Here is a 23,420-nt window from a genome sequence, read left to right on the forward strand (position 1 = left end):
ACTATATTATTTTGTTGCAAAGCGTCATTATCTATTAACTAAATGAATCATTGCTTCCATACTACTACTGCGGTTGAAATGAAATGTTTGAGACATTGATTCATTTAACACTAACATTGAGCAAATGAAGGTAAGATTTCAGCATATAATCCTGTTGAACGATTTTTATATCAACATTAAAGGATCACACAGCTATCTGTGACTTTGAAGAGGAAATGTTCCAATTGGACGAAGAGTATGACACCGATGATGAGGAGGAAGATTTTGAAGAGAAAGCTGCAAAGGTATGAATCACAAATGATTTTATTTTTCCTTTCATTTTTGACAAAACAAATCCAGGATTTCTGTTTCAGGAAGAAACGAGGCTGACATTCCTGATGTTTACATCTGGGGAATCACTATTTTTCCAGGACTGGATGTCAGGAAAAAGGATTGAGGTTTGTTTCATTGGCCTCTCCCGCTTTTCACATTGGCCACGGAAATAGTAAGACTTGCACCTGATCTTGTGCAGTGTTTGCGTCTGCAGTTGTCCGTTCTCGGTGTGATGTAAATAGGTTCGGAAGGGCTTCTCTGAGTTTTCTGTTTAACCTTAGGTATTTTAGTGCAGGAATGCCCAGTATTTTACCCTAATTCTGGATCTCAACTAAATAGAGGATCTGTAGAGGCCCTGAAAAGTCTGGGCGATAATTAATATCTTTTTCTTCTTTTCAGGCAACGCTTTCAGTCCATGGGGTCTTCCTCATTGTAGCTATACATCTATGACAAGTGGGCCTGACCTTGGAACCCACTGAGTAGCTGGAAATCTAAGCCTTTCCTCCTCCTCATGCTGAAGATGAGCCTATTCCCAGCCCTTTGTCCCCTCTGCCCCCACCCCACCCCACCAAAGAACTGCCAGGGAAAGGGTAGGGATCAAGGCTGAATTTATTTGGATTGGACACTAACTTTGCATTTACCTCTTCTAGCTCAAGCTCTGGGCAAGCCTTTATGGAATTCATATAAAAGCGAGGGTCAGAAATGGGTTGCCTTTCAGTGCGAGTTTTTTTCCTCTCCCAGCCTGGTTTGTGAATCAGACCTTGGCGCGGTGGTTGGGGGGGGGGGGGGGGGGGGGGGTGGAATAGAGGAGAAGGAATAGGATGGGTGTGTTCCTGCCTTACTTTCAACACGCACATTTACTCATGCATTCTCACTCACTCCTGACCCTTCCTCACTCCCTCACTCATGGGAGAGTTGTCTAGTTAGCAACAGCCACATCAAATGAAAAAATGAATTAAAAAGAGGAATTTCACTGAAACATGGTGGAACCATCAATGAAAATCCCTACTTTTGATGATATGTTCAGGTCATTGATCTAGCGCATTGGAAGCTGGTTAGGCCTGCCAAGTGAAACCCCTGCATATAGAGGCCTCGTGGTGCAGTGGATGTGTCCCTACCTTTGAACCAACAAACCTGTTTAAATCCCACCTGTGCCAGAGGTATGTAATGGCGTCTCTGAACAAGTTGACTAAATGAGAAAAAGATGAAATTTCTGCAGTGATGTCTCCACCTGCAATGATTGATGCCCAAGAGTTGCAGCCTTCTTCCTTTGGGTTAGTTATGATTCTAGGCAGTGGAATACTTTGCTCCTGATTCCTATTGACTTCACGTTTACTCCTGATCCTTGATACTATGAATGCTTACTTGATATCAAGGTAGTATTCTCATTTTATTTTCAAACAATGGCTGTCTAAATCACAATTTGTATCAAGTCCTGTTCACTCATCACTTCCCTACTTGCTGACTTATGCTAGCTCCCCATCTGGCAATTACTTAATTTTAAAATCCTCTTCTTCTTTCCATGTCAATCCTTGGCCTTATTTCCCCACCTCTGTAATCTGCTGTAGTCTTTCTCTTTGATATCTACATTATCCGTAATTTTAATAACTCTCCATTAGTGGGCTATGCTTTCAACTCCCAAGACCTACAGTCTGGAATGAAACATCATCTCTGTCCTCCTTTAACATATTTCTAAATGTGTACCTTAACCAGGTTCTTTGGTCCGATGTCCTGATACTACCTTCTCTGGCTCAATAAGTATTTTTTTAATAAATTGTAACAGAATTGTTAAGTGCCTGAGGATATTGGTTAGTTACACTACATAAATGCAAGCTATTGTTGTGGCTGTGGTAAGTAATTGTATGTGATATGTTTTATTTCAGCAAAGGACACTTTTCAAAAAGCACAGTTCGTTACCAGATCTACGAATATTTTCTTTTTATTCTTCCCGTGAGTCATTCAAAAACACTAACTTTCAGGTATCTTGTCCATATTGCAGTATATTTTGAGTACTTTGTAAGTTTAGAGTAGAAACTTCAAGATAATTGTAAATAATCACTTGTTTTGAAATTTTTGAAGCTCCAAAAGACATTTTTAATATATGGATTAACAACGCCAAATGTCTTTGCTTTAATATTTCAGAGATGTTGCTTTTTAGTTCTGGAAATTTAACGTTATGTATAAGTACATTTGTACATCTGAGTAAGTAAAACCTCTAGAAAACATCTGAAGGCTGTAAATCACTTAAAATTACGATCATTACAATTCAAAACGTAACTGGTATATACTGGATAAAGTCAGAGGAAAGGATTATGAAATAGTAAGTGGTTGTACTTAGTTAAAGAAGTTGAGGTAGTTATTCCATTGAAATAGCAAAGTTCTAAATCTAGATTCCCAGAATGAAGAAAGATTTTGGGATTGTTAATTTGTATGTCCACGCAGGAACAGGCTATGTGTATCACATAGGTGGACCTTACTGCGTTTGACTGAATTTTCCCATTTTCAATCGGTGTTTTGATGAGTGAGATTCATGGCACCTGGTTTGCAATGACTTTTCTCTTGTAATCTTCCGCTCTAAACCTTATTAATTCTGGATGTGGCTGCTACAGAGCCCTTCTTATGGAATCAGATGACAGGAAAGAATGAGGTTTTCACTGTTGCCGGTGCATTCCTGTACTCACACCATTGGTGTCGTATGCACACCATTTCAGACACTGTGAGCCAGAAGCTGCCCTTCATACATGGGTAGCTGTATTGTTATCAGAGAGCGTGATCAGAAAGGTATGTTAACTTCCCACTTCACCCGGATTTGATGGTGGACAGAATGATGGAGAAGAGGAAGGCATTTTATCCTGCAGCTTGGCAAAGGAAGCCATGCTACCTGACTTGGTCAGTGTGGATTGAGACAATGGCCTGAGTCTGTGCAATGTTCAAGGTAAAGTGAAATGCACTGAAGTGTAGAGAAAAAAGTTAATGATCTTCTGTGCTCTGCAAAGCCAAGCAATTTCTCATCTACTTTACACTCCCAGTGCTTCATTTACTCTACTTCTATCACTGCAGACGCCTCTCACTAATACTCATGGACTCCCACTATTGCCTGTATTATGCTCCTTCAAAGGCACTCAGTCATTTCATCCACTCAAATTATTAACCCTTCCTGCACTTTTACACTTCCTCATCACTCATTGGAGTCATCAACTCTTCTGTGCCACCACTAACTGTTCCTCCATTCACTTCAATTGTACTTAATCCCCCCACCTTTGTTGTAGTGCAAGATGAATGTGTCATGACTGGGCCAAAACTAGTGATAGGGCAGGTGGAGGGAGTGCTCATAGAGCTCCTTGTGTCATATGAAGAGAAAATATTCTGGCTGACTAGAGAAGAAGACAGCTGCTCACATGGAGAGGGTACACAACTTCATTGTGTTGTATTGTCCTGCTCTCCCATTATCACCAATGCCAGCTCACTCTTAATCTGCTTAAGTGTTTATTTCTCTTACACAACTAGTTCCCTTTCTTCTCTTTGGCAGGCACCAGCAACACCCAACAAACCAGCACTAGAGACCCTTAGCTCTATATCTGAGGAGAAAGCTACTGAATCCTTAAAGGATGCAATGGCAAGGCTTCACTTGCATGCTCCTCCAGCTCCGAGACTGACAGTTTTGATGGGTACTCTTTCTGGATTAGGACTCAGGAGCACTTTCTGGTGAGCACATCACTGATGCATCTCTGCAGCTGGTTAAGGCAGAAATGCCCCAGGTATCTGACAGTCAGAGTTGATTAAGACCAGCTTAGCCCAGGCAGAATATGATCCATGGTGTCAGCCATTAATGACATGATCAAATTGCACAAGTGAGCATAAGATCCGCAGGCAGGTTCATCGGAAGTAGGTGGTAAACTGGAACAAAGGATGGAAAATAATGGTATCACTGGTATCCCAGAAGTGTTTATGGTTTGAGGATTGTGAGATGCTATACAGATCCTTAGTTGTTCTTGAGCTGCTGGCTTAAAAATTCAGGACAGTTGTATCCTTGCAGCCATTGAAAGATGGGCCAACCAGTTCTTGAGTGTAAGTCCTTCTATAGCTGATGGCTCAAGACATCCTTCATCTGTGTCTGTGCTGTCTGTCAGAGAATGGAAGATAATGACAGTGAGCCTTTCATCATTCTCTTCCACCTCCTTGGTGAATATTCGCTTGATGCTTTTACTTTTGGGCATTTTACAACAGCCACTTGAGCTTATTGCTCTTGTAGGATTTGCTGACATTGTTCAAATTGCCTGCTCCTTCAACATTGCCTTCACTTTTGAAACAATACCACAAAGGCTGCAGCCTTGGCCATGTCTGCATCAGATGTATGAGCAGGTAGTCCATGGGGAATGTCAGAAAGAAAATATTATTTCATTAATGGCACTTCTGAGTCCTCACATCGATTATTTATCATGTTATACTTGAACATGGTCTGCCATGCAAGTTGGTCAATGTCATGTCTCAATAAAGAGCTCTGAAGTATTGAAATTTTTCCAAGCATATGTTGCACAACCAACTTATTCACTCCAAACTGGGCAACTGGGATTCTGGCAGTGTTTCATCGTGATAGCCTGCTACCTTCGTCCAGAAAACAAACGCAGTCCCCACATCATGGGCCTTTGCATGCTTACAGTTCAGTGTGTGAATGTGGTGACCCTGACGAGATGAAGCCCAGGTGAGGCTTTCAAATTAGTGACTGACATGACAAGGGCACAGTTAGTGAGAACAATGATTACTTGATGCCATAATTCTTGAACAATGAATGACTTGACACTGAATGAAGCATAATTAATGCAATTGCCCCAAGCAGGAACTTCACATATAAACAGTATTACTCCCCTGTCATGGATCTGGAGATTACAGGAGTAATCTGGTCACTCTGCCTGCAGTGGCAACCATATTGTTTAGTTATTGAAGTTTTGGTTTTGGATCAAAGGAAGCAAGATTTCAACCTCATGTCTTTGTGAATGATTTAAAGGACCCAACAGGATGATGCCCCTCTCCTCCAAGTTCCCATTTGCGTTACCATCCCTGTGTGCCAAAGACCTTTCAGTCTCACTCCATTTTCATTTATCGTTGTTTTTTAAACCTTCATATCCACGGTTTACACCCGAGTGGCCATGGCTTTGCGATTGCCATGCCCTTGTTGGCCACTTTCACCACGTAGGAGCTGGAGTGACAGTGAGTTGTGAAATTGCACACTCCCAAAGGTCTCAGTCTCATCCTCTGGTCTGAATTTTATCTTGATTGCCCACACTCTCAGTAATCATTACCTTATTGACACAATCCAATGAAACCCATGACCAGATTTGATTATCCCCAGAAATGAGAGTGTGGCCTTAATCTCAGTTTGGATCTCATAAGAGAAAAGCAGCTGTTTGTGGAAGAAGTCAACAGAAGCTCTCATTAGCTTTCTGAAAAAAAAAGCAGGCTTCCAGTAGAATTAACTGGGATATATTTTTGTAAGAAGACATTCATACATGGGATTAGGGATACATAGTTAAGAGGTATTAAACTAAGATAACAGTGTAGAGCTGGATGAACACTGCAGGCCAGGCAGCACCAAAGGAGTAGGAAAGCTGATGTTTCGGGCCTGGAACCTTCTTCAAAAATGGGGGAGGGGAAGGAGAAAGGGGCTCTGAAAAAATAGAGAGGGGGGAGGCGATGATAGAAGGTGGATAGAGTAGCAGATAGGTGGAGAGAAGACAGACAGGTCAAAGGAGGCTGGGATGAAGCCAGTAAAGGTGAGTGTAGGTAGTGACTTGGGATATGGGTTGGTCAGTGAGGAGGGAGGGGCGGGGCTGGTCAGTGAGGAGGGAGGGGCGGGGCTGGTCAGTGAGGAGGGAGGGGCGGGGCTGGTCAGTGAGGAGGGAGGGGCGGGGCTGGTCAGTGAGGAGGGAGGGCGGGGCTGGTCAGTGAGGAGGGAGGGGCGGGGCTGGTCAGTGAGGAGGGAGGGGCGGGGCTGGTCAGTGAGGAGGGAAGATGAACAAGTCAAGGAGGCAGGGATGAGTCTAGTAGGGAGGAGGTGAGGTGGGACAAAAAAAACAGGTAGGCCAAGCTGGTGGGGAACGAGATGGGCTGGTCTTGGGATGAGGTTGGAGTGGGGAGATTTTGAAGCTTGTAAAGTTCACATTGAGACCATTGGGCTGCAGGGTATCCAAGCTGAGGTGCTGTTCCTCCAGCCTTCGGGTGGCATTGTTGTGGCACTGGAGGCGACCCAGGATAGACATGGTGTCCAAGTAGTGGGAGGGGGAGTAGAAGTGATTCGTGACCGGGAGGTGTGGTCATTTGTCACAAACCGAGCATAGGTGCTCCACAGAGCAGTCTCCAAGCATTGAAGCAAAACACAGGTACAAGTGAAAAGAAATCATGGATTCTCAATAACAAAATCAAGAGGTGGATGAACACAGTGGGCCAGGCAGCATCAGAGGAGCAGGAAAGCCGAAGAAGGGTCCAGTTTGTCTCAAACTTGTTTGAGTTTTCTGGAGAGGTAAACAAAAAGAGTGATGAGGGCAGAGTGGTAGACATTGTTTACATAGTGAGCCTTTGACAAGGTCCAAATGGTAGGCTGATTAGTGACATTAGATCACATAGGATTCAGGGAGAGCTTACCCTTTGGATTCAAATTTGCTTGAAGAGATGAGACAAAGGGTAGTGGTGGAGGGTTGTTTTTCAGACAGGATGCCTGTTACCAGCAGCGTTCCACAGGCATCGGTTTTGTTTGTAATTTACATAAATGATTTGGATGAGAATATAGGAGATATTGTTAGTAACAATGTGGATGACACAAATTGGTGGTATAGTGCCTAGTGAAAAAGGTTATCTAAGATTGCAAAGAAATCTTGATATACTGGGTCAATAGGCTAAGGAGTGGCAGATGGAATTTAGTTTGGACAAATGCAAGGTATTGCATTTTGGTAAAACAATCAAGGGCCAGACTTATACAATTAATGGTAGGGTATTGATTGATGTAGAATGGACAGTGTTGAAGTGAGGAGTTCAAACCCCTCTGATAACTAAACCAAAACACAAGCTCCCAATCTGTTATGATGAGTGTAGAGGCTCCTTCCTAATAATTAAACCAGGAACACCCAGAGAAGCTCACCTCACCTTTATAATCTGTTAAAAGCAGATGTTAAATGAAATTAGATCCCTGATATTCGCTTTATACATAACCAGTAACAATTTATTTATTTCACTCCAACAGTGAACAAATTAATAGAATTACTAACAAACCAAATATTGTCCCATTAACTACTAACTTCCCTAACCAAACAAAATTCTAGTGGCATGCTGTTCCAATAAACAGCAGTCCCATTTATATAAACCCAAATAATAAGAAAATAAATTAAAACTTAGTCTCTCAAAGTCTACATGCCTTTCTTCTGCAGTTCTCAATTCATAAACACCTTTCTTTCATGGATCTGGCTGTCAGGGATGTTTTCTCTGTGAAGCCTTCTGTGAGGGCCCTTTTATATCTTGGATGACCTATCAATTTTCTTACAATAGCATTGGTCCAAGGTAGTCAAAACCGTCAGACTTAAATTCAATTGGCTTTCGATTGCTAAGTGCTTGGTTTAAATTAATTGGCTGATTCCAGCTAGTTACCAAACATCAAATCATGTCTAAGGTTTCCACCCACACAACCAATTGATATATGTTTCAATTGTAGAACTGGTTGTACATCTTCAGCTACTTATACACACTTTCTTTTCTCTGTATAAATCTCTAAGCTTGAAAAGCATTTTACCTCTTAAGGGAACCATGCACTCTTGTCCTTTTTTTTAATTAAACAAATTCTAGCTTCCTGCTTTTCAAATCACCATTACTCCAAACAATGTAACAACAGACCTAGGGGTTAAAGTACATAATTCTTTGAAATTTCCATCACACCAGATAGCCTAGTTAAGAAGGCACTTAGGACTCTTGCTTTGTTCCTCAGACCCTTGAGTATAGGAGTGGGACGTCATGTTGAGGTTGAGGACATTGGTGAGGCCTCTTCTTGGCTACTGTGTACAGTTCTGGTTACCCTGCTATTGGAAGGATTTAATTAAATCGGAGTGAGTTCAGAAAATATTTACCAGGAGTGGAAGGTTTGTGTGGTAAAGATATGTTGAGACTTCTTTCCTTGGAGCGTAAGAGGTTGAGGGGTCTCTTTACAGAAGTTTATAAAATCATGAGGGGCAGAAATGAGGGTCGGGGAATTCAAAACTAGCAAATCATTTTTAAGGTGAGAGGAGAAAGATTTAAAAATAACATAGGGGCAACTATTTTACACAAGTGGTTTTTGTGTGTGGATTGAACTGCCAGAGGAATTGATTGATGCAGGTACAGTTACAATGTTTAAAAGACATTTGGATAAGTACATGAATAGGCCAAATGCAGGCAGGTGGGACTAGTTTAGTTTGGGAACACAGTCGGTGTGGACTAGTTGGACGAAAGGGTCTATTTCTATGTTACATGACTCTATGACTCTATAATTACGGCCTGACTAGTGTTTTATGTATATTTAGTGAATCTATTAAAATGCCTGTGCTGTGTGATTCTATGACTGTAAAATCTTTCTATTAACAACTTGTTTTCATATTTGATATAGACAGTAGATGGCACTAAAATAAAACAAATAAATCCTTTATGTCTTTAAAAATCAGAGTATGACACCTAAACCGGCAATAGAACATTCTGAAGAAAAGCGAAGGATAGTTATATATATAAATTTGAAAAACACCATTGACAAGCCTACGATTACCAAGCAGAAATCATTGCCAAATCTCCATTTCTTTGAAGATGGGTCTATCCTGAACATATCTGCTCCTTTCAAAACAATGATGAAGGAGGTCGAACTCCAGCGGGAACAATTAATTCAGGCTTCAGTGGAGACCACCATAGAGGAGGAACAGGCAAAAAGGAAATCAGTAGAAGGCATTCCGACTACAGAAGTTTCTGAATTGAATTCAATGCCAGCAAAAAGGATGTCTATTGAAAAGACACAGCCTTCAATTGCAGCTCCAGTGACAGAAGCAGTCGTCAAAATAAAACAAAAGACAAAACACCGTAAAAAAGTTAAAGCTTATATGAGAAAGTCACCTATATCAAGAAAGTTAGCTTTTATTTACAGAAAACTGACAATGCCTCCAAAGGCTATCAAAAGGTTTATTTATTATCATTTTAAAACATAATGGCATTGAATCCAAAATTAAAATTTAATTATTATGTACATTTATAATATAATGTTTTAAATTCTCTCAAACAGATCAGAATCTTTGCCTACACTAATTCTTCGGGAGAGTCAAAAAGTCCCTAAAGTTCTTCAGCGAGATTCTAGCGTTCCTTGTTTATTTAACTTTGAGAACTATACACAGAAGAAAGGAGGAATTCCTGAGGGCGTTGTTACCAGAGAGTGGGTCAGGGATATCTGGAACAAGTGGTTTGATGAAGTATTTCCGCCGTCAGAACCAGCCAGTCAAGTAGCTATCAATAAAAAAGATAGCCCCTTGGTTCTTAAAGAAAAAGAATCTTCACATTTGCATGCCAACCTGCAGGAGATAGAACTGCAGAATTTACAGTTTTCAACAGAACGAAAGAAAACTGAATTGCATCCAATAGATTCAAAATCTGAAGTCACTCGGGCTGCTTTGCAGTCTGTAGTTAATGATCTAACATATCGCATAGATGTAAAGGGTGAATCCACAGCGTTTAATTACTGCCGTCGAGGAGCTTTGTACAGAAGATTAGGACAGTTAAAGTCAGCCATGGAAGATTTAAATGAAGTAAGTGCACACAAAATTTATAAAAATTGTAATAACATGGTTGGCGGTGCTTTTGTGTTTACAAGTTTATTTTCCTTGCTACAGAGAGTAATTGTCAGTTGAAGAGAGAAAGTGGAAAAAAATGCTCTCCAGAAGTTGGAATGCTATTATAATCTGGAATCATGTGAAATATGAAGCTTTCTTCCTCTTTTGGCTGTGTTTCTTGCAATGTAATGTCAATGAATAGAATGAGATGTTGATTTTTATCAGCTCAGTGGTGACAATGGTTGTGTGTAAGAGATTGTGAAGAAAGGATGGAATAGTCTATGTTAGTAAGAGATATATGTACAAAGAACTGTATTATATATGATAGTGTGATTAAAAGAAAAACCCATCAGATGGTCATCCCTTTAGGGCCAATCATTTCATGCCACAAAAGACCAGAATGTACAAGAGTAGCCATCTGTCTAACGTGTAGAATAGAATATCAAGCCACAAACCTCACGACAACAAAAAAGGTCAATGTTTTCATTGTTTAATTTATATGTGATAAATCACACAAAAGCAATGAGTTAACAGTTATGTCTAGTTAAAAAAGTTTGCTGTGTCTTCTCAATGATTTCCTATCACACCTTTTCACTCCATTGTTCAGTCACACTTACGTACTAGACTTTTCTGCGATTTTACCTCTGAATTTTTTTGAGTTCTCCAAGTCTGATTTTCAAAATATTGGCGAAAAACCTAATAGCACAATACCTATGTTGAGGCATTAAATGGTCTCCCAAGCCTCTAAAATAGCATACCAAAAAAACCCACATGGTCATTACCAACTAGAAGTCTGGCATCAAAATTTTGATAAAGCCAAAAATCCAGTATGCATTAACCACACCAGAAACAGGCAATAAATGTTTTCCTATGCAGATAAGGGCACTAACCCTGGTTGAGATGCTCTCTTGAGATGCTGTTAGGCTTAAGAAAATCAGTTCTGTATTTGGCCTAAATATGCCATAGACTGCCAGTTAGGCTGCTGGACAAAAAGAAAAGTTTTTTGTTTCAAAATGATCATACCTGAATGTGAAGCATGGAGGAACAGAAAGGCTACTCCTGACTACATATTCAAAGTCCTGAAGAAAAAGAGACATTTTTGGCTTGAAATATTAATTGTTTCTCTTGCCACAGATGTTGGCAGAAGTGGTGAGTTTCTCCAGTATTCTCTGCATTTATTTCAGATTTTCAGTATACACAGTCGTTTGCTTTAATTCTGATATAGTCCTGCTGATTTAACAAATTACAGCCAGACTTTCTAATACTTATTCTTTATCAATTCTTAATTCTATGAGGTAGTTCAATTACCTATCCTTCCACTCTAAATTAGAAGCATTTTCTTCCTTGGTAAAGACAGATATAGAGTAATGATGTAGTACCTGAGCTATGACCCACTTTCCCTTAATGTGTAGTTCTGCTTTAGTCCTTGATTACCTCTCATCCATGCAGTCACTATCGTTTTGCTATTTATTTTGTCATAGAACATGTTTGGATTTCCCTTTATACTAAATGCTAGTCACTTATTAACTTTCTCTCGCCCAAGCAGAAAAAGGGGTATGGCAGACATCACGTTGACAAAGGAGATAGCAAGAATTGCAGATGATGGAGTCAAAATCAATACAGTGTGGACCTGGAGGAACACAGCAGGTCTGGCAGCATCAGAGGAGCAAGAAAGTTGATATGTCAGGTTTGCACCCTGCATCTGTCTTGATGCAGGGTGTAGACTCAAAACATCAATATTCCTGCTCCTCTGATGCTACCTGACTAACTGTACACTGTATCAAGTTGATAAAGCAAGTGAAATCTCCTTTTCTGCTTCATCTTGTAAGATATCTCTCTTTTCTTATCCAGGAACCTTGGCTTTACTTGCTCTAACAATTTCTTCCATGAGTTTCTGACTGTACCTAAACAATCTCCTCTTCAAAAGCAGCCCATTGTTCTGTCTTGAGTTCAGCTTTTGCCTGCAGTCATTGATTCCCGTTTACCTGAGATAGGTCCATTCTTTGCCCTCTCCAAGTCTGTTATTTTTGTTTCCAATTGTTCATTGTTCGTTTCGATCATTAACCTAAATCTGATGTTACTTTGATCATTGTTCTCTAAAGTTGTCCTCCTGCTATGAGCTAACACAGGAATATGCTATGAGATAACATAGGAATACAGCAGGCCAGGCAGCACCAGAGAGCAGGAAAGTTGACGTTTTGGGCCGGGACCCTTCTTCAGAAATCGGGAGGGGGAAAGGAGCTCTGAAGAAAATAGAGAGAGGAGGGGTGGGGCTAGGGAAAGTAGGTGGGATGATGATAGGTGAGCACAGGTAGGGACTGGTGGGGATTGGTCAGTGGGATGGGTGGGCTGGATAGGTGGGAGAGAAGATAGATAGGTTGTGTCAGGTCCAGGAGGTAGGTATGAGAGGGAGGGTTGGACGTGGGATGAGGCTGGGGGTGGGGAGATTTTAAAACTATGCATCTGATGTTTAGGCCATTGGGCTGTAGGCTTCCGAGGTGGATTATAAGGTGTTGCTCCTCCAGTTTGCGGGTGGTGCCATTGTGATATTGGAGGAGGCCCAAGATGAACATGTCACCCAGGGAATAGGAGGAGCGAGTTAAAAAGGTTGGCGGCCAGAAAGTGTTGTCGTTTGTCACGTACAGAATGCAGATGCTCTACAAAACATTGTCCGAGCCTCCGCTTGGTCTCACCAAGGCAGAGGAGGCCACATTGGGAGCAACGGATATAGTACACCAAGTTGTCGGATGTGCAGGGTGTTCACCTACAGCCCAATGGCCTAAACATGGAATTTACCAGTTTTAAAATCTTCCCAACTCCAGCCTCATCCCATGTCTAACCCTGCCTCTCATTCCCACCTCCTTGACCTGACACAACCTGTCCATCTTCTCTCCCACCTAACTGACCCACCCATTGCAATCCCCACCACTCCCAATCTGCACTCACCTCTTACCATCCCACATACCTTCCCCAGTCCCACCCCTCCTGTCTCTATTTATTTCCAAGCTCCCTTCCACCTCCCTATTTCTGAAGAAAGGCGTTAACCAGAAACATCAACTTGCCTGCCTCCCTCGCCACTGACGCTGCCTAGCCTGCTGTGTTCCTCCAGCTCGATACTATGTTGTCTCTGACTCCAGCATCTGTTTCTTGCTATCCCCTTTGCTACGAAATGTATTTGACCCATCTCATTCCTCAGAACGGATTGAGAAATGACTTGTTGTGTCAAAACTATATTGATGAGGAAAGTTTTCCTGAACACATCTCAGAAATCTTTCTCTTTCTCGCTCTTTACATCATTAATGTTCAGGTTTATATTAGGATAACAGTAGTCTCAATTATCATTTCACTATAGTTTTTGTATTTTGCTATTATTCCTTCCATCTTTCCCAGTAGTTGATGGCCTGTGGTGTGGAGTTATCTGTATTGTTCCTTAACTTTAAACAAATACATCATATTTTTCACTTTGATAGTACATCCCCTTTTTCCAGCACTGTGACAATCACCTGAATTGCACACAACTGCTCATCCCTTTCGAAAAACAATTTTACCCTGGTGTCAGATCATCACACTGCACTGCAAGTAACATTGGCAACAAACAAATGCCAGGCTATGACCATCACCAATAAGAGACAATCCAACCACTGTCCCCCTTGACATTCAATAGTGTTACCATCTTTGAATCCCCCATTATTAACATCCTGGGGGTTACCATTGAATACTGTGATGAGTGACTCACCTCCTGACTCTCAAAGCCTGTCCACCAAAAACAAGGCACAAGTCAGGAGTGTGATGGAGTACTCCCCACTTGTTTGAATGGGTGCAGCTTCAACAACACTCAGGAAGCTTGACACCATCCAGGACAAAGCAGCCAGCTTGTTTGGCACCACATCCACAAGCATCCACTCCCTCCACCACCAATGCTCAGTAGCATCAGCGTGTACTATCTGCAAGATGCACAGCCGAAATTCACCAAAGATCCCAGACAACACCTTCCAAACCCATGACCACTTAACATCTAGAAGTACAAGGGCAGCAGATGCATGGGAACACCACCACCTTCAAGTTCCCCTCCAAGCTACTCACCATCCTGACTCGCAAATAAATTGCTGTTTCTTCACTGTTGCTGGATCAAAACCCTGGAATTCCCTCCCTATGGCATTATGATCAACCCACAGCAAGTGGGCTGCCATGGTACAAGAACACAGCTCACCACTACCTTCTCAAGGGCAACTAGGGACAGGCAATAAATCCAGAACAGCTAGCAATGCCCACTTCTCACAAATGAATAAAAAGAACTGATTCATGCATTGTCTTACATTCCTGTTGTTATGAAAGGCACAGCATTAGACTTATTATGAACAAAGTAATGAAAAATCCACTTGCATATATGTATTTGCATCTGTCAAAAAATTAAACGTTATTTTCATAGTAATATATAGATTTATTTCATTGTATATATTTTATGTTTGTGTTATTTATTAGCTGCAATTGTATTCCTGATTTATTTATATTTTATATGAATATAACTGGCCAACATTTAAATAGCAAAAGTTCCATTTGAGTAATAATTCAATTACTTTTGATTTAGGCTGTTAAATTAGAACCGATGTTGCTCGATATCTATTGGCAGAGGCATTTCCTTTATCTTCTTCAATTAAGAACATCCGAAGCCCTAGACGATCTTAATTTTGTGCTTAAACACAATAGAAATCATGCAGGTACAGTAACTAAATTATTTATTTCGTACTTTTCATATGTAGCAGGATTGTTCCATTTGGTCAAGTATCCAACTGAAAGAAAGCACATTTAGAAATGTAATTAAGCTGGATTTATAATTCTAGATAAATGGACATAACTCCTCCAGTATTATTGTTATTTTCAAGAAATGTTGTTCATTCATGTATTAGCAATAGGAAAGAAATAATTTGAAGCATGGATATAATTTTAAATTTTCGTCAGAATTTTCAATTTTCGGTTTTCATTTCCTATCATTTAAGAAAAGCCTTCTCATCTTACATATGGGGTTCTGGGTACAAATTTCACAAAATTGGATGCAGCTTTTATAAAGTTAATAACTGTAATTTTTTTATTGTTAGATGCCTATACTTCAAAGGGAGACATTTATAGAGAAAAAGGGGATATCACAATGGCAATCATAAATTATTCACAGGGGCTCAAATGCAGACCTGATGATGATATCTATTTCAAAAGAGCTGAGATGTATGAAAAAAACAATGATCTACTTTTAGCAATGGAAGATTATTATATGGTAAGTTTCGTGCTTTTGAGGATATTTTATAGGTATGAACTTGACAATTTTTCAGTAAGTGCGTTGATCACATAAATTTGCTCTTTTTAGCTATTTCCCCAGGTTTTGGCTGTTCTTTTTAAATAATGTCACAACTCAGCAAAATTTAATGCCACATTGTTTCAAAATGCTTTCAAGTTTGATCATCAGAACATACAAAGGTAAAGTGAAAAAAAAATGAAAGATAGAAGTGGCCACAAACAGAAAGCAGACAATAGGGTTTGATGATAATTATAATTTGTTAAATATTTATAAAATGGTACATTTGGTAGGAAGAATATGGAGGCTAGATGCTCATTTTATTTTGCTCATTCTCACATTATTATTCGCACACACAAGCTGCTCAGCTACCTCAGTATCAATCAGAGAGTTGTTGTCTGCCTGATAACCTTGACAACCACATCTGGTCACAAGTTCACAAACCAATCAGCAAACTGTTGCTGACGAAACGTCACTTTGTATTTACATTTTGAAACCATACCATTTCCTCTTACACCTTCTCCTACTGCTTGCTAAGCAACAGCGTAAACAGGATTTACATTATGATTCAGCTACTTGCTTTTCAACAATACAGTAATTCTTCCCTTAGTTATTGTGAAACAGCCCTTTTTCCAGTCAGTCCACTGTGAAAAATAAGGTTAGATAAAAAGATGCCCTCTTCACATTATTTATACTTTATTTAGCAGCAAAAATAAATTGAATATTCATAATGTAACACTCCTCATGATGCTACCCCATGATTTCAGTAGCAATAAAGATGGCCTGCTCATATCTCTGTATGGACTGCTCCGATGCTCTGACCAGTCTGCCCTGAACCTGTTAGAGACAAAAAAACTGCAGATGCTGGAATCCAAGGTAGAAAAACAGGAGACTGGAAAAACACAGCAAGCCAGGCAGCATCTGGAGGAAAGGAGCAGTCATTGTTTCAGCTATTACCCCTCTTCACTCAGGAAACGTTGACTGCTCCTTTCCTTCTTCTGCCTCCTGTTTGTCTACCATGGATTCCAACATTTGCAGTTTTGTTTGTCTCTAAGTTTTACCACAGAGAAGTCTCTTCAAAGGATGTGATAATGGGAACTGCAGATGCTGGAGAATCCAAGATAATAAAATGTGAGGCTGGATGAACACAGCAGGCCCAGCAGCATCTCAGGAGCACAAAAGCTGACGTTTCGGGCCTAGACCCTTCATCAGAGAGCTCTCTGATGAAGGGTCTAGGCCCGAAACGTCAGCTTTTGTGCTCCTGAGATGCTGCTGGGCCTGCTGTGTTCATCCAGCCTCACATTTTATTATCTCTTCAAAGGATGCCCACTTTGAAGAGGTTCTCTGCCAGTCCTGAAGATGGTAATAGCCAAAACATTGCTCCTTTCCTTCAGATGCTGCCTGGCCTGCTGTGTTCTTCTAGCCTCCTGTTTGTCTGCTCTGAACCTATGATGGCCCGTGATAATGATTTCTGAGCTGCACAGTGACAGGAAGGACTTAGGCACACTGTGGTAGGAAACAGCATATGAGGCAAGGAGCCTGGGCTGGGAGCATTTTGAACACCATGTCTTATATCTCTATTTTGCTTCTCATGGCCCACCCACAATTTCCTGATTGCACTGAACTTGGGGAGCATTATTCTGCACTCCACAACAGAATGATTACGATGCAGAAGCAAGCAATTCAGCTCATGGTTCTTGCACTGGCAGTAAGACGCTAAAGTGTCAAAAGTTATTCAATTTTCCTGTACCATTCGGAGAATGCAGGCCATTGTTGAGAGCCAGTCTGTGTTCACTTGATTATCCCATCACATGTTTTAATGCAGGTTAGTTTCTCTTTCCATGGAAATAAGCAGTAGAAAAGCCTAAAACAGTATAGCATTCATGCTAAAGCAGACTCCACATTCTCACTAGTGATGTGGTTGGAAGTGAATTCATATATTTTCTGCTGCTTCTTCAGAGTTTCCCTCTTCTGCCTTAAAGCATTTCACAGGAATAAATATAATTTGAATATGGTTAAACATAATTTGACACCATAATTTGAAGGCTATGAAATCATGACAGACATAGATAAGGTAGATAGCCAACAGCTTCTCCTCATGGTAAGGGAGCCTAAAATTATAGCACTTAAGGTGCAATTGGAGAGATAGAAAAAGGTCCAGAGGGGCAACGTTTTCACACAAAGGGTGGTATGTGATTGGATTGGGCTGCCAGAGGTAGTGAAGGAAGCAAGTACAGTTTCGTCATTTAAGAAACATGTATGACAGATACATGGACGGGATATGAACCAAACACCAAACAGGTTGGTTTCATTGGGACCGGTTTAATTGTGAAAACTGGGCAGCATGGGGTAGTTGGGTCATAGGTCCTGTTTCCGTGCTGTAGACCTAAAAAGAAGACCATGGCATCTGAAAGCACAACCAATAGTGGAGCAGTTAAAATCAGGAATACTCGAAGAGGTCAGAATTAGATGAGCAAACATAACTTTTGTGCATGAGGAGATTATAGAGATGGGGATAGACATAAACCAAGAGTAATTTGAAAGAAAAATTACTATTTTAAAATCAGAAGCCAGTGCATGTTAATGAGTACAGGGCTGAAGACTAGTTGAATATGACCAAAGATGCAGACAATAGAGTTTCAAATTATCTTGATTAATGAGTGGAAGATGTATCTGTCAGCCTGTCCAGGACTGCATTAAATGTCACATCTGGTGTGAGAAAAGATTTGATGAAAATTTTATGAACATGACTGAAGCAGAGAATAAAACTGCTATATTATGAAGGTGGAGATAATGGTTCTTTGGGATATAGTCAGAGGTTCATCTTGGGGCCAAAATGATAGCAAATAACTTGGTTCCATCTCGGACAATTATCTGGGACAGGGATGGAGTCAATGGTTAGAGAATGGAATTTTGATGGGGACAAAAAACATGGCTTCCACCTTCTCAATAATTAATTGAAGGAAATATCTCTCCAATCTAGCATTTTGACAAGCAATCTGACAATTAGTAACACTTAAGTTTCATACATTTCTGAGCCAAAGTTGTGCAGAAGGTTGTAAAACCCAACCTGAAAGAAAATTGGGTGATAATTTTTCAATGTTGCTATTTCAGCAAAAGAACATTGCTGAGAGATATCAGATATTTGTACAGAGGATTTGAATTATAGGGAGAGGCTGAATAGGCTGGAGCTTTTTTCCGTAGAGCATTGGAGGCTGAGGGGTGACCTTATAAAATCATGGGGCATGGATGGGGTGAATAGACAAGGTCATTTGTCCCAGGAAGGTGCAGTTCAAAATTAGAGGGCATAGGTATAAGATGAGATGGGAAAGACTTAAAAGGACCTGAGGGGCACATTTTCCATGCAGAGGGTGGTGCGTATGTGGAATGAACTGCCAGAGGAAGTGGTGGCGATGGGTACAATAGCAAAGTTTAAAAAGCATCAAGATGGGTATATGTTTGGGAAGGGTTTAGAGGGATATGGGCAAAATGCTGGCAAATGGGATGAGGTCAGATAGGGATGGCTGGTCAGGACAGATGAGTTGGACTGAGGGTCTGCTTTGCTACTGTATGACTCAATGACTCTATGTGATTTTAGTTACCAGTTATTGAAATAGTCAGAAAATCATATGGAATATTTACCCAAATTTCTGATATAGGCATTCAGTTGATGAGGCTCCCCAATAGTGGCACAAAGTTAGAAGCACACTCTAATGCATTAATTTGCTCAGAGTGTAATTCAGCCGTGGAAAGCATAGAAGCTTTATGAAACAGGAAATTAACGTTGATTATATTTTTTCTAAAAGAGAGTAAGTTGGAATGGGGGTGCAAGATTACTTCAGAAAGAAAGCCTGTAAACATATCACATCTTTAAAAATTGTTTATTCACACAATATAGTACTATGGATATAATATGTTTGGATGCTGAATTCGTTGACCAATTACTGATTGAAACATGATAAATGGAAAAATACTATAATTAAGATATCATAAACATTTTATATATTGTATTGTAGGCTTTTCGTTTGAACCCAAAAAGAACAGATGCTATAATGAAACGTGGTTTATATTATTTTGAGAATTCCACCTGGCACTTAGCAATTCAGGACCTTACAGCACTGATCAAACAGGAACCTGGCAATGCTAAAGCCAGGTAAGTTACAATAGAATTTTTTTAATGCACTTAAACATTAGTCAATTATCAACTCTGCCTCAGAACTACCAATGTAATTAATTTCCACCAGAGTTCTTTTAATCAATTGCTGTGAGATCTTATTTAAGATCGGTTGAAACCCTGGAGTATTGTCATAAACAGTTATTCAGTGGTTTCTAAGGATCTTAGTTTAAAGAGCAAACGATGGTAGCAATTTCTTAAAATCACCTGGGTGTATTAGATGTCATAATTTGTAAAATAATGCTGAATATTTGAAATAAAACTTTTTGTAATTTATTATTATTGTATTATTGTTGTTACCTATGTAACCTTTACTGCATCAATTGTTAAAAGTATTTATGATGTTCAGAACTTGCTGAATTTTAAGCATTGTTTTAACGAAAACTTTACCCCAGCCAAGCTTGTTTCTTTTCCAGAAAGAAAGTGCAATGACCTTTGACACAGAAGCAATGCAGAGACAGTTTGTAATTTGTTTAAAATTGTTCTTAGTGATCATCATTTACAGCATAGTAACCTCTGACACATCTGTTCCTGATGGTTCTGCTGTAGAGCCTACAAGAAGTGTATGCATATAGATGTTATGTGAGATCTCAGCTGAGATAATTTCCTTCCCATAATGGCCAAATATTCTTCTAGTTTTCACTCAGAAGGACGAAACACTTTAGTGAGTCACAAGTGCATTGGAGTCAGACTGGATGTAGTAAAATCTAAGGGCAGAATTCCTCTATTTCCTTGATCATCATGAGTAATGGTGAGAATTGTGGGCAAATAGGACAATTATATTAATGTCCCTTCATCAACTTATCCTTGATTGTTACATTTACAGCGTCCTCTTCCATTTTCATCCATCAAAGTTAGCATAAGGAAACCAGCAGCCTCACCCATTATCGTGGCTGATCTTGCACCAACTCAGATTCCACTTTAGCTTTCAGAACCTCACCTGGAGAACAGGGGCATTTCAGACTCACATGCTCCTGCTAGGTTGATTTGTGCACACAGGCATGGAGCATGTGCACAGGTTGCATCTATACAGGGTGACTCTGAGCTTCATTTCTTAGTGCTCATTTACTTTCTGCTTACTTGGGTTTGTATAGCTTTTTAGCCAGAAAGCAAGAATGAGGAAGTGGATGTAATTGACAGCTATAGAGTGGAGATGCTATATGCAATAGTCAGTTTGCGAACCAATGAGCTTTGGTAAAGTTTGACTGCAGTGGCAGAATCAGGGTGAGTGTGAAGTGTCGTGGAGAAAATGTTGGCCCTTACCCATGCAAAATACAGCAGAGCATTGACCATGTTTCTGTATTGCCGTGCATTCTGTCTGATACCCTCATCTTCATTTTATTTTCCCAATGTCTGCTTGTCTTTTAATGTCAAGTCATTGAAAGACATTTCAAGCGGTCAGCAATCCAAATTATCCTTGGGAAAAATTGAATTCACCTCATGTTCACTATATATGTCAATGATTTGGAATTGGGGAACCAAACATCATATTTCCAGATTTGTGGATGATAAACAGTTAAGTGGATGTGTATGTTGTGAGGGAGATGTAAAGTTGCTTCAGGAGGATTTGCACAGGCTAAGTGAATGGGCAAGAGTGTAGCAGAAGGAATATAAGTTTGAAACATGTAAGGTTATTCACTTTGGTAGGAGAAAATGTACAGTGTACTTCCTAAATGGTAAGAGGTTTGGAAGGTATAGTTGTATGAAAGGACCTGGGTGCCCTTATCAATGTCACTGAAGGCTAACAAGCAGATGAAGCAAGATATTAGGAAGGCTAATGGAATGTTGGCCTTTATTGCAAGAGAATTTGAGTGGGAGCAACGAGCTTCAATTGCACTTTGGTAGGAGTAACCGGAAGGCAAAGTACTGGGCTAATGGTAAGATTCTTGGTAGTGTAGATGAGCAGAGAGATCTTGGTGTCCATGTACACAGATCCTTGAAAGTTGCCACCCAGGTTGACAGGGCTGTTAAGAAGACATACAGTGTTTTAGCTTTGATTAATAGAGGGATCGGGTTCCAGAACCAAGAGGTTATGCTGCAGCTGTACAAAACTCTGGTGCGGCCTCACTTGGAGTATTGTGTACACTTCTGGTCACCGCATTATAAGAAGGATGTGGAAGCTATGGAAAGGGTGCAGAGGAGATTTACTAGGATGTTGCCTGATATGGAGGGAAGTTGTTACGAGGAAAGGCTGAGGGACTTGAGGCTGTTTTCATTAGAGAGAAGAAGGTTGAGAGGTGACTTAATTGAAAGATATAAAATAATCAGAGGGTTAGATAGGGTGGATAGGGAGATCCTTTTTCCTTGGATGGTGACGGCGAGCACGAGGGGGCATAGCTTTAAATTGAGGGGTGAAAGATATAGGACAGATGTCAGAGGTAGTTTCTTTACTCAGAGAGTAGTAAGGGAATGGAATGCTTTGCCTGCAACGGTAGTAGATTTGCCAACTTTAGGTACATTTAAGTCGTCATTGCATAAGCATATGGTCGTACATGGAATAGTGTAGGTTAGATGGGCTTGAGATGGGTATGACAGGTCGGCACAACATTGAGGGCCGAAGGGCCTGTACTGTGCTGTAATGTTCTATGTTCTAATTGTATGGGACTGAGTTAGACCACACCTGGAGCACTGTTTATAGCTTTGATCGCTTTATCTCAGAAAAGATATTTTGTGGATCAAGGAATCCTTGATCTCTTTGTTGTTGAAGGTAAGGATGGAGGAGACAAAGAAGATATTTCGGACTAAAGAAAAGAAACAGGGTTATGTTTGCAGTTCAGTTTCCATGGAATAAGTGAACAGTTTCTTAATAGATGAGAACAGGATTTGATAACAAAGTGTGAAGCTGGATGAATACAGCAGGCCAAGCAGCATCTTAGGGCCGAAATGTCAGCTTTTGTGCTCCTCAGATGCTGCTTGGCTTGCTGTGTTCATCCAGCTCCACACTTTGTTATCCCGGATTCTCCATCATCTGCAGTTCCCATTATCTCTGATCACAGGATTTGATATTGTTAGTTTACAATTGAGCCAGTTCTGAGAGTAATTGTTTTTTCTCCCCTATTCATTTGTGGGATGTGGACGTTCCTGGGTGGCCAGCATTTCTTGTCCATCCCTAGTTGCCCTTGAGAAGGTGGTGGTGAGCTGCCTTCTTGAATCGCTGCTGTCCTCCTGCTGTGTGTTGACCCACAAAGCTGTTCGGGAGGGAAATCTACCTTTCAACATTAAACCACTTGGTCACCGTATCCATTCATACTTGCGTCACTCAGACTTAAGGAAGTGTAAATTAAAGTTGTTCCTGATGAATGATCAGGTAAGCAAGAATAATAGTTCCAATGTGGATGAAGGTATCAGTTGTAGAAATGAGAGTGGTTAGGCAGACCACTAGCTACAGAAATTTATCACGATGGAGGGCCAAAAGGTAAACAGTTGCGACTTTGAAAATTCAATTGTAAATGACTTGCAAGATGAATTAGAAGAGACATTTTATCTAGTTTAAGTGGATCGGTTTCCCCAAAATAAAACACTTGAAAACTAAAATCATTGCTTCCAAACCACACATCAAACCTTTCACCTTTGCCACAAATTTTATTCTCTTTCTTGCACATTGTTCAAAGTGAATCAGACTGTTTCTAACCTTGGAATCCTAAACAAACCTCAGCTGTCATACCTTACTCAAACCTCCGCTGCTTCGTAAACCCTTGTTCATGATGTTGTCATGTCCAGGATGACTGTTCCAGAATACTACAGACTGAATTGCTACCACCGCCTTTCTGTAGCTTTTACTTCATCCAAAGCCCTGCTTCCCATATGCCATCACCCACAAAGCAGT

The 23,420-nt window shown here is 40.4% G+C and overlaps 1 protein-coding gene across 4 annotated transcripts in view; it reads left to right on the forward strand.

Annotated features, from left to right (window-relative positions):
• Positions 1-23,420, forward strand: part of ttc6 (tetratricopeptide repeat domain 6) — a 219,341-nt gene that overhangs the window by 98,962 nt on the left and 96,959 nt on the right. For all 4 annotated transcript variants that reach the window (XM_048537047.2, XM_059649195.1, XM_059649196.1 and 1 more), the window contains 7 exons: positions 183-284; positions 2,196-2,291; positions 8,991-9,490; positions 9,593-10,109; positions 14,722-14,851; positions 15,230-15,402; positions 19,437-19,573. In XM_048537047.2, the coding sequence (XP_048393004.2) occupies positions 183-284; positions 2,196-2,291; positions 8,991-9,490; positions 9,593-10,109; positions 14,722-14,851; positions 15,230-15,402; positions 19,437-19,573 (1,655 nt within the window). The remainder of the gene's footprint in view (positions 1-182; positions 285-2,195; positions 2,292-8,990; positions 9,491-9,592; positions 10,110-14,721; positions 14,852-15,229; positions 15,403-19,436; positions 19,574-23,420) is intronic.

This window comes from Stegostoma tigrinum, chromosome 10, assembly GCF_030684315.1.
Source record: "Stegostoma tigrinum isolate sSteTig4 chromosome 10, sSteTig4.hap1, whole genome shotgun sequence".
Taxonomy (NCBI): Eukaryota; Metazoa; Chordata; class Chondrichthyes; order Orectolobiformes; family Stegostomatidae; genus Stegostoma; species Stegostoma tigrinum.